Source organism: Pseudophryne corroboree, chromosome 7 (genome assembly GCF_028390025.1).
Source record: "Pseudophryne corroboree isolate aPseCor3 chromosome 7, aPseCor3.hap2, whole genome shotgun sequence".
Classification (NCBI taxonomy): Eukaryota; Metazoa; Chordata; class Amphibia; order Anura; family Myobatrachidae; genus Pseudophryne; species Pseudophryne corroboree.
Genome location: NC_086450.1, coordinates 227,261,794 through 227,273,659, shown reverse-complemented (window position 1 = coordinate 227,273,659; position 11,866 = coordinate 227,261,794). Strand labels below are relative to the sequence as shown.

At 47.1% G+C, this 11,866-nt stretch overlaps 1 protein-coding gene across 1 annotated transcript in view; it reads right to left on the bottom strand.

Moving 5' to 3' along the window:
- Window positions 1–370: 370 nt before the first annotated feature.
- PTPN4 (protein tyrosine phosphatase non-receptor type 4) overlaps window positions 371–11,866 on the bottom strand; it is a 444,417-nt gene continuing 432,921 nt past the window's right edge. The window contains exon 27 of the mRNA XM_063933984.1: window positions 371–3,959. Within this exon, the coding sequence (XP_063790054.1) occupies window positions 3,876–3,959 (84 nt within the window). The 3' untranslated portion in view covers window positions 371–3,875. The remainder of the gene's footprint in view (window positions 3,960–11,866) is intronic.

The following is an 11,866-nucleotide window of genomic DNA, read 5'->3' as shown; positions in this document are numbered from 1 at the left end:
AAGTTGTACGGTGTGATTGGTGTGGCTGGTATGAGTCTTACCCGGGATTCAAAATCCTCCCTTATTGTGTACGCTCGTCCGGGCACAGTACCTAACTGGAGTCTGGAGGAGGGTCATAGGGGGAGGAGCCAGTGCACACCACCTGATCGGAAAAAGCTTTACTTTTTGTGCCCTATCTCCTGCGGAGCCGCTATTCCCCATGGTCCTTTCAGGAACCCCAGCATCCACTACGGACTCCGAGAAATAGATTTATCGGTAAGTAAAATCTTATTATAAAGCAGCTTAAGAATACTTAAATTATATAAAAAAAATGAAATATGTCGGCCACAAGGGTACACAGAAATTAATTTAAAGCAAGAATTCTCCTACGCACACTTTAATATTTTTTAATCAGAAGTATATCCACATGTCAATGGTTTAGAAGGCTGTACATATAAAACACATCCTTTTTTATTTCATAAAAATTCACATTTTGTCTTTTCAAGCAGAGACTGATTGGGATTCCTGGACAATCTGTGACCAGGGAGATAGAAGGCAGTGTGCACGGACGGGAGCAGCTCGCTAGAATCTAAATACACAAACAGCAGGAACATTAATGCAAACACCAGAATGAGGGTCTCAATGTCCGTGACCTCTCAGATCAGAAGCAAGTGAATTTGGAAGATGTGGTGTGATTTGGAAGCTGCAGATTGGTAGTAACATTGACCCCTATTACCAGCAGAGTCATGGTTCTCACCAGGACTGGCAAAGGGCTCGCTGGTAAACATTGAGTGGTTTATAAAAGGACTGGCACAAGTTACATCACCACACTTGCCTGATGTGTGATCCATAATAAAGTCTACCCATTTTCTGCACACTGTGGTGGCGGTACTCCTGTGAGGTGAACCAATATTCAGACTATCAATTCACCTGGAACTGGTGACACCACTGAGGCACATGTTCCAAGTAAACACATGGACTAAGGGGGTCATTCCGAGTTGATCGTAGCTGTGCTAAATTTAGCACAGCTACGATAATTCACACTGACATGCGGTAGGGACGCCCAGCACAGGGCTAGTCCGCCCCGCATGTCAGTGCTGGCCCCCTCCCTGCAGAAGTGCAAAGGCGTCGCACAGCTGCGATGCCTATGCACTTCAAGAGTAGCTCCCGTCCAGCGCAGCTTTAGCGTGCTGGCCGGGAGCTACTCGTCGCTCTCCGGCCCACAGCGGCTGCGTGTGATGTCACGCAGCCGCCGCAGCCCGCCCCCCCCAGCGGTCCGGTCACGTCTGCGTTGGCCGGACCGCGTCCCCTAAATGGCGGCTTAATTCCGCCGTCCAGCCCCCTCCCGCTCAGCAACCACCTCTGCCTCAGAGGCGATCGCTAGGCAACGACGGCTGGCATGCGCCAGCGCACTGCGGCACCGGCGCAGTTCCGACCCGATCGCTGCGAGAAACTGCAGCAAGCGATGCTGCGCAAGCGCAAAGGGCCGTTAAACAACCGATCTGCGTTTTCACATTCAGACCTGATCGCATGGTAGGTTTTTCGCTGCTCTGCTATCTGGTCAGAACTGCGCATGCACTGCAATGCGCAGGCGCGTCGCACGGGTACAAAGCGGATCGTTGCTGTGCAATGGGTTTTATGAAGAATCCATTCGCACAGCCTATCGCAAGGAGATTGACAAGAAGAAGGTGTTTGTGGGTGACAACTGACCGTTTTCAGGGAGAGGTTGGAAAAACGCAGGCGTGTCCAAGTGGTTGCAGGGTGGGTGTCTGACGTCAATTTCGGTCCCGGACAGGCTGAAGTGATCGCAGCGGCTGAGTAAGTCCTGGGCTACTCAGAAACTGCAAAAGATCTTTTTGTACCACTTGGCTGCACAAGCGTTTGCACACTTGCACAGCTAAAATACACTCCCCTGTAGGCGGCGACTATCTGATCGCAGTGCTGCAAAAAACTGCTAGCGAGCGATCAGGTCTGAATGACCCCCTAAATTCTTCTGGATTTTGGCTCAGGTCACAAAATGACATCCTTGTTGTGTGTAGGTAATGGGCCCTCCTTAAGATCACAAGTACATAGGTTATTTTAGATGAATGCTGAAATACAGATCTGGGATTTTCAAAGACACGCACCAACTGGCAACTCTGCCAGGCTGCAAAGGAAACAAAGCTAATACAGGGTAAACAGAAGCTGGGAGCTAGAGGTTCCAGAACACCGACATGCCAAACATTCGGACATCGAAAGCCAGTGACAACCATGTCTGACGCAGATGAAACAAGACTTGAAAAGTACAGGCGTAGAAACATTTGCACAGTCCTGACACCTCCTCAGAGAAATGACAATGACCTAGAGTCTGCGTACCTGTTCAGTTTTGATTTTAACATTATTAAAGTTTTGAAAATTTTCCTTTCGATACTAAAGAATTCAATGATGTTATTTATTACTGATTTGTTAATAACTGTGTAACAAAAGGTGCTGTAACCCAAAGCATGCTAGAGAAATAAGCACTGCAATGTGATTTAATGCTATAGGATATACAGTAGGACTTGCACCAGTTTTTAAAAATCTACCAGTGTTTGTTTCCTTAGGCATTAAAGCATGCTCCAGACTTCTCTGCCCTGTAAGGAGTGATGCCAGGTACGTCAGCAGGTTCTTTGGATGGGTGTCAGCATAATTTTAAACAAGAGATGGCAGTACATATTGTACATTGAAAGTGACTGGTGGCAATGAGATTACATCTCTTGTGACACCACCGTCTGAACTATAAATCACAATGTATCCACTTACTTGGTTCTAAACTAAGCGACTGTTAGGACTCCAGAAACAAACTATTTTGGGGGAAATCCCTTATACTGTACTAGTTACCTACATACAGTGGAAGCCTCAATATCTAGCCAATTATTTCACTAGGAACTTGAATAACAAAAGGTATGAGGCACAATACACCTCATGCCTCTGATGATACATATGCCTCTATTCTGCTTTTAGGTAGGAGATTCCCTTTAAGTCCTTAACCTAAAACATAGGTGAAGTCATGAAAATAATGACATCCAATTAACTCATTGATAAACAAGGAAAAAACATGGTGACTTCTGTCCCACCCCTTAAGCACTGATTGGAGAACACAATTAATAAATATTCTACAGTTATCCAGATTTTGACACCATATAATAAAAATATGTGTAAGACTGATTGACAAGGTGCAAAAAAGTACAGAGTATGCTGCTTTCCCTTTGACTAATCCACGTCACTTGTGAATATGCGCTGGTCTCTGGTTGTCACGGGTAACAGCGTATGGTTGCACTAAGTTACTGAATATGCCCAAGTTCCTCAAACCTGATGAAGGATAAACAGCATATAAATATGTATAAGATGAATTTTTCCCAGCATATCTGGTGATTGTTTCTGTTATATTCATTCACTCTGCAATACTATGTATCAGAGGGGAACAGAGGCAACTCGTGCACATCGGCAATTTCCGGCCTGGCTTGCTGGCAGTAGGTCACTGTATAGGATACGTTGTATGATCTACATATTCCCGAAGAGGCCTGTGGTATCCGGTTTTGAAATGTATATGTTATAACTCTCTGGCAGTGAACATATAGGGGTGTTGTGGATCCAAAGCAATTACATAAATAAAGTCAAACCATTTCAAGCAAAGCGGTTGTTAAACTGTCTTTCTTAAAAAAAAAAGAAAAAAAAAAGTCTTCTGATGAGAAATGTCGAGTTTCAGAAACTTTCTGTTTGTTTCAACATAAAGTGCAACAGTGCTGAATTTTTTTTACGAAGTCCTTCTGTACCGCCTCAGCCTCAATCCCCAAATCCTGGATCTAGGGAGGAGCAGGCATTTGGCCGGGGATTGTTCTATCCCAGCTGGCTCTTGCATTCATTGGTACCCTCCGTTAATGAAGAGATGTTTGTAAAGGTTTCACAATCCCTTCTTCATATACCTTTAAAATTGCTTCACACACAAATCTGTACTGACTCTGCAAACAACAAGACAGGGAGTTATTGAGGGGACGATACATTCCCATTGAGGGTTAGCACAGAGTCCATCATTCTGTAACAAGCAGCTGGTAGTAGGATAATATGCAAGAATACAGATGTACAGATGTGTCCCCATACATCCTTTCTGAAATAACGCTAAATAGTCCTCGAAGTCGCACCATGCCGTGGCGAGACTTGGAGGTGCCAAACGTCTTTTTCCCCCGCAAAAATGTGTCTTAGACGCACAGTAGTGTAATAGGACACACAAGCAGCTTCTGCTGATTAAAATGATATGCAGCTCTATCTACATCCGAAATGCCATGCTACAGTGTTTTCCATGTAAATACTGTAGCATGGCATTTTGTATGCAGATATAGTCGCAGTTACACATAAAATACAGGCATGCTGCATATAATTTTAATCAGCAGAAGCTGCTGGTGCGTCCTATTACATTACTGTGCATCTAAGACACATTTCTTCGGAAAAAGACACTCGGCACTACCATATCACATGGCACTCATGTGTTCTGTGTAAAGCGATTTGTAGCGCATGAGGCAAAGATGTAAGGACACATCTGTACGTAATTGTGTACACATTAGTTTACTTCCAAGCAGATTTGCATTTAAGCTTAAAATAAAATTGAGGAACAGTATTTTTTTGGGGTATATTCCTGCTGCTTCTTACCAACACCTATGGATCAATCCCAAGGGGATCTAAGAGAAATTGGAGTGTATAGAGAGATTGGTGTGGAAGTTGGCGCTGGAGTTATGAGTATATAGGAGTATCGGATGGGTGCTGTGACGACACAGGGAGAGAACACTGATATCATCACAGATACAAGGAGGCTACAAGAGGGATATATCAACCTATCTTGGATAAGTATTATTCCCGTAATATCCACCCCTATACTGTATACGTACGGCTTTAGATAATGTCTCATACAGGAAAGAGGTTCATCAGCGCCCCCCCCGATATACTCCAGTGCCAACTTCTAAACCAACCTCTCGATAAACGGAAATAAAACTGGACTGTCTTACATTTCTATGAATAGATGCTTAGCGGACACTGGGGGTAATTCAGACCTGATCGCAGCAGCAAAGTTGTTAGCTACTTGTCAAAACCATGTGCACTGCAGCAGGGGCAGATATAACATGTGCAGAGAGAGCTAAGGGCCTTACAGACAGGAGATGTGGAGGGAGATGTGTGCTGAGCGAAGAACCGCTCAGTACAGCGTGATGTGCTGAGCAGTGGGGGAAAGGGGGGGGGGGGGGAGGAGGACACGGGGACCGCTCATTTCACCCAGCGGGTGAAATGAGCGACCTGCTACATTGTGCCTGTATGCAGGCCAATCTAGCACCGGCGACAGTGACACCCGGGACAGCGCATCGCTGTTGCCGGCACCGCTACACATGGAGCAATGTGATCTTAATTTCTAAGCAATCTAGTAACATTGCTTAGAAATTAAGTAAACGTCGCTCCGTGTGTACACCCCTTTAGATTTGGGTGAGGTGTGTTCAAACTGAAATCTAAATTGCAGTGTAAAAATAAAGCAGCCAGTATTTACCGTGCACAGAAACAATATAATCCACCCAAATCTAACCCTCTCTGCAAATGTTATATCTGCCCCACCTGCAGTGCACATAGTTTTGCCCATTAGTTAACAAATTTGCTGCTGCGATCAGGTCTGATGGGGTCATTCAGATCTGATCGCTGCTGTGCGTTTTCCCACAGCGGCCAATCAGATCCGAGCTGCGCAAGCACTGCGCCGGCGTATCGCACAGCTGCAACGGGCATTGGCGTCCTGTGACGGGATTGTGCGGGCATTCACAAGGAGATTGACAGGAAGAGGCCATTTGTGGGTGGCAACTGACCGTTTTCAGGGAGTGTCCGGAAAAACGCAGACGGGATCAAACGTTTTCAAGGAGGGTTTCTGACATCAAATCCGATCCCGAACAGCCTGAAGTGATCGCAGTGGCTGAGTAAGTCCTGGGCTGCGCAGAGACTACACATGCGTTCGCACACTTGCACAGCGAAAATACACTCCCCCTGTAGGCGGTAATAATCTGAACACAGGACAGCAAAAATCGCTGCCTAACTATCAGATCTGAATGACCCTCTGAATTAGGCCCACTGTCTGGTTCAGTAAGCAATTTAGATCACTGCATTAGATTCAGTTAGAACAATTGCTGCATACACCTTCAGAAGCTGGACACCTGAGGGAAATCTCTGTACAGTAGGTTAGGAATGGTATATGGATGATTTTTACTTATCCCTTAACAGAAATTATGCATCTGTTGTGCAGAATAATTTACGTCCTTATGTTTCAGCGACAATATATAGAATTATACATGCTGAAATTTCTCTTAACATGAAAAACACTACAACAACAAAACACAGTTTGACAGACTCATATAGTACAACTGTGACATAAACAAATAGTATTTTAATTGCCTACCGGTAAATCCTTTACTCGTAGTCTGTAGAGGATACTGGGGTCCATTTAGTACCTTGGGTATAGAAGGGTCCACTAGGAGCCATGGGCACTTTAAAACTTTGATAGTGTGGGCTGGCTCCTCCCTCTATGCCCCACCTACCAGACTCAGTCTATGAAACTGTGCCCAAGGAAACGGACATGCTTTGAGAGAAGGATAGATAAGGATAGTGGTGATATTCCGAACCAGCACACACAACAAGAGGAAAGCCAAGCTAACCAAACTTGAAACAGGAACAGCAACGGCTGAACCAACATTACTTAGCCAAGTAACAGTGCAGGAAGAACGAAGCACTGGGCGGGTGCCCAGTATCCTCTACGGACTACGAGAAAAGGAATTAACGGTAGGTAATTAAAATCCTATTTTCTCTTATGTCCTAGAGGATACTGGGGTCCATTTAGTACCATGGGGATGTACCAAAGCTCCCAAACCGGGTGGGAGAGTGCTGAGGTTCCTGCAGAACTAATTGACCAAACTGAAGGCCCTCAGAGGCCAAAGTATCAAACTTGTAGAACTTAGCAAACGTGTTCGAACCTGGCCAAGTTGCTGCTCGGCAGAGCTGTAAAGCCGAGACACCCCGGGCAGCGCCCAGGAAGAACCCACCGACCTAGTAGAGTGGGCCTGTACAGATTTTGGACACGGCCGTGGAATAAGCAAGTTGGATAGTAAGTCTGATCCAGCGTGCAATTGTCTGCTTTGAAGCAGGACACCCAATCTTAATGGGATCTTAAAGAACAAACAGCGAGTCCGTCTCTCTGTGACGAGCTGTTCTTTACACATATACCTTCAAAACCCTCACAACATCCAAAGACTTTGAAGTAGCAGAGGTGTCGGTGACAACCGGAACCACAATAGGTTGGTTGATGTGAAATGCGGACACCACTTTAGGAAGAAATTGCTGACGAGTTCTGAGTTCAGCTCCGTCCTCATGGAAAATTAAATAAGGACTTTTGTGAGACAAAGTCCCCAGCTCCAACACACGCCTTGCTGAAGTAAAGGCCAACAGTGTGACGGTCTTCCACGTAAGATATTTTACGTCCACCTCCCGTAACGGTTAAAACCAGTCCGATTGGAGGAAGAACCACATCGAGATCCCAAGGTGCCGTGGGAGGCTGGATGTGCAGAACACCTTTCAAGAATGTCTGGACCACAGGGAGAGAAGTCTATTGTTTCAGAAAGAAAATGGACAAGGCCGAAATCTGGACTTTTATGGAGCCCAGACGCAGGCCCACATCCACGCCTGCCTGCAGAAACTGCAGGAAACGTCCCAGATGAATTCACACCAAGAGACGTATTTGTTCCAAATACGATGGTAATGCTTAGACGTTACCCCCTTCCTGGCTTGGATCATAGTCGGGATAAACTTGTTGGGGATCTCTCTCCTGGCTAGAATCAGCCGTTCAACTTCCATGCCGTCAAACGTAGCCACGGTAAGTCTTGATAGACGAACGGGCCCTGTTGCAGAGGATCCTCGCGAAGAGGTAGAGGCCACAAATCTTCGAGGAGCATCTCCAGAAGGTCCACGTACCAGGCCCTTCTTGGCCAGTCTGGAGCAATGAGTATTGCTTGAACCTTTTCCCTTTTTATTCTTTTTAGAATTCTTGGGATCAGAGGAAGTGGAGGAAACACGTACACCATCTGATAGACCATTGGAGTTGTCAGGGCGTCTATCGCCACCGCCTGTGGGCCTCTCGACCTGGAACAATACCACCTGAGTTTCATGTTGAGACGAGAGGCCATCATGTCGATCTGTGGATATCCCAAACGACTTGTCAAGCACCTGAACACTTCCGGGTGAAGGCCCCACTCCCCCGGGTGCAGGTCGTGTCTGCTGAGGAAGTCTGCTTCCCAGTTGTCTACTCCTGGAATGAAGACCGCTGACAACACCACAGAGTTTTTTTCTGCCCAGAGAAGAATTCTTGACACCTCTGACATTGCTGCTCTGCTTTTCGTTCCGCTCTGTCGGTTTATGTACGTTACTGCCGTCACATTGTCTGACTGGACCTGAATTGCCCCATCTTGAAGATGATGTGAGGACTACAGAAGGGCGTTGTATATGGCCCTGAGATCCAAAATGTTGAAGGATGACTTCCTGACTTGACCATCTTCCATGAAACTGCACCCCCTGAGTGACTGCTCCCCAACCTCTGAGGCTTGCGTCTGTGGTTAACAGAATCCAGTTCTACATTCTGAACCTCCGTCCTACGACGAGGTGAGAAGACTGTAGCCACCACAAAAGGGAGATCCTGGCCTTTGACAACAGACGGATCCTCTGGTGCATGTGAAGATGCGATCTGCACCATTTGTCCAACAGATGCCATGGGAAGCACAAAGGGAGGTTGGATGTGCAGGGAAGGGTCTTTTGTGAAACCTTCCATATTGAAGTGCCTCGTAAGAGGCCGCCATTTTCCCCAGAAGGCAAGTGCACAGATGCACCGACACCAGGGTTGGCTTCAGGACATCCCGAACCATCGAATGGATTACCAATGCCTTTTCCAATGGAAGGAACACCTTTTGTGACTCCATGTCCAGTATCATTCCCAGGAATGGGAGCCTCCGTGTTGGCTCTAGGTGAGATTTCGGATGGTTCAGAATCCCTCCGTGATCCTGGAGGAGTTTGGTTGAGAGAGCAATGCTGTCCAGCAACCTTTCCCTGGACAGCGCTTTTATCAGGAGATCGTCCAGGTACGGAATTATGTTCACTCCGTTTGCAGAGTAGAAACATCATCTCTGCCATCACCTTGGTGAACACCCTCGGTGCCGTGGAGAGACCAAATGGCCGGGCCTGGAACTGGTAGTGACAGTCCAGCAGTGCAAACCGGAGATAAGCCTGATGAGGCGGCCAGATCGGAATATGAAGGTACGCATCCTTGATATCCAGAGACACTAGGAATTCCCCCTACTCCAGTCCTGAGATCCCCCCTCTCAGAGACTCCATCTTGAATTTCAACACTCGTAAGTACGGGTTCAAAGACTTGAGGTTCAGAATTGGTCTTACCGAAACGTCCGGCTTCGGTACTACGAACAAGTTGGAATAGTACCCCTTGTTTAGTAGATTAGGTGGAACTGGAACAATGACCTGAGTCTGTACTCGTTTTTGGATGGCATGCTGTAAAGTTATACTTGCCTCTTGTGAAACTGGCAAGCCTGATTTGAAGAATCTGTGAGGAGGGAGCTTTTGGAACTCCAGTCTGTAGCCCTGGGAAAAAAGATCTATGACTCAGGAATCCTGGCACGAATGTGACCAGATTTGACTGAAGAATTGTAGTCGGGTTCCCACCTTACAGCCTTCCCGGCATTGCGGTCCACCATCATGCTGAAGTCTTTGAGGAAGCAGAGCCTGAGCTCTGTTCCTGAGCACCTGCTGTTGCTGGTTTGCGTGGTATACCTCTTACACTGCTGGAGGATGTAGAGGCACCTCTGGATTTGCCCTTGAACTTCCGAAAAGGACTGTAACTTAGAAGCTAAGTCTTCTTGATTGGGGGGGGGGGGCTGCGGAAGGAAGATACGTAGACTTACCCACAGTAACTGTGGAGATCCATTTGTCTAATTCATCTCTAAACAAGGCCTCTCCTGTGAATGGTAGGCCTTCCACGCCTTTCCTGGAGTCCGCGTCAGCACTCCACTGGCGTAGCCACAAGCCCCTGCGTGCCGACACTGCCATAGCGGTGGTGCGTGCGTTAAGCACGCCTATTTCCTTTATGGCTTCCACCATAAAGTTCGCAGAGTCCTGTATATGCTGCAGGAATAAGACAACATCCCCCCTAGATAAGGAATCTAACCCCTCAATTAGGTTACCTGACCATTTTGCAATGGCTTTAGTGATCCACGCACATACAATAGTGGGTCTTTAGGCCACCCCTGCAGCTGTGTACAATGATTTGAGTGTAGTCTCAATTTTACGATAAGCCGTGTGTTTCAGGGAGGCTGCTTCAGAAACAGGTAACACAATTTTACATGACAGCATAGAGACTGATGTGTCCACTATCGGTGGATTTTCCCATTTTTTCCTATCCTCCAGAGGAAAAGGAAAATATGAGAGCAACCTTTTAGGGATCTGAAACATCTTATCAGGATTAACCCATGGTTCTTCAAACAGGGTATTCAATTCCTTTGACACAGGAAAAGTAACCGAGGACTTCTTTTTTACATTAAAACAAGATTCCTCACACTCCTTTGACACCTTATCAGGAATATGCAGAACATCTCTGATAGCCTCTATAAGAGCCTCTATTCCCTGTGACAGAGCTGCATCCCCACTCCCCCCCCTCTGAGTCCACCTCCCCCTCCTCCATGTCTGACATGTCAGAGTCAGACTGCAGGATATGGGCCAGAGATCGCTTTTGCGGACGAATGGGAGGGGATTGAGACGCTGTTTTGGGGACTGAGTCTCTGTTCATAAACTCATCCACAGTCTGTTTTAAGTATTGCGTCTCTTTCCCATTGCGGGACAATCTTGTAGAAAGAGTGAAGATCATTCTCTTAAGAGATTAACCCACTCCGGTTCAGCCCCGCTATTCTGTGAACCCTGAGTACCAAGTAGTGAGCCCCCTGGTGAAGTAACCCACAAAGAGCCCTTCAGGGAGACACAGAGTTGTTTGGAGCCAGTCCCCACCGCGCCCTTATCGCTAGTGCCAAGCTTAGCCGAGCCGCAGACTAAGTACCCTGATAGGGGACTTAATACACTAATAGTCGCTTCCCCCTGCTATGACCCATTGGTACCGCTAAGGTAATCTGGAGTCACACCGGAGGAGCTGCACGTCCCTGTCAGTCAGTGTCTGTGTCCACTGCATAGGGAAAATAGCGCTGGTGAGCTGCTGGATCCTCTCACAGTGAAGCCCCGCCCCTTCAATGGCACGCAGTCTTCACGCTTTTATTATACTGGCTGAGGTAATTTTTGTGCTTAATATGGAGCAGAACCGTTTTAAGGCTGTGTTTGCCAGATTGGGTACTGTGTACAGTGTACTGAGACGCAGTTATGTACTGTGTCTGGAGAAGCATTCCGCCCTGTTTGGAAGCCGTGCGTACCCTCGTGCCACCATAATGACCGGCGCCCCGCTAATCGGGACGCCGTCTCAGTACTCACCACTCTTCATTCTTCTGGCTCAGTTAGGGGTGGCGGCGTGCTGCGGGAATGTACGCTCGCCGTGGTGGGGCTTGCAAATAGTTCCCTCAGGAGCTCAGTGTTCTGTCAGTGGGTCTAGGACCATTAACCCTTCAAGAGGTTGGGCTGTTCTCCCCCTAAGTCCCACGAAGCAGGCAGCCCTGCCTGAAATAACAAACAGAAAATAAATGCAGAAAACTCTTCAGGAGCTTTCTTCAGCATGACCGGCTCTTCCGAGCACATTTTCTAAACTGAGTCTTGTAGGAGGGGCATAGAGGGAGGAGCCAGCCCACTCTATTAAAGTCTTAAA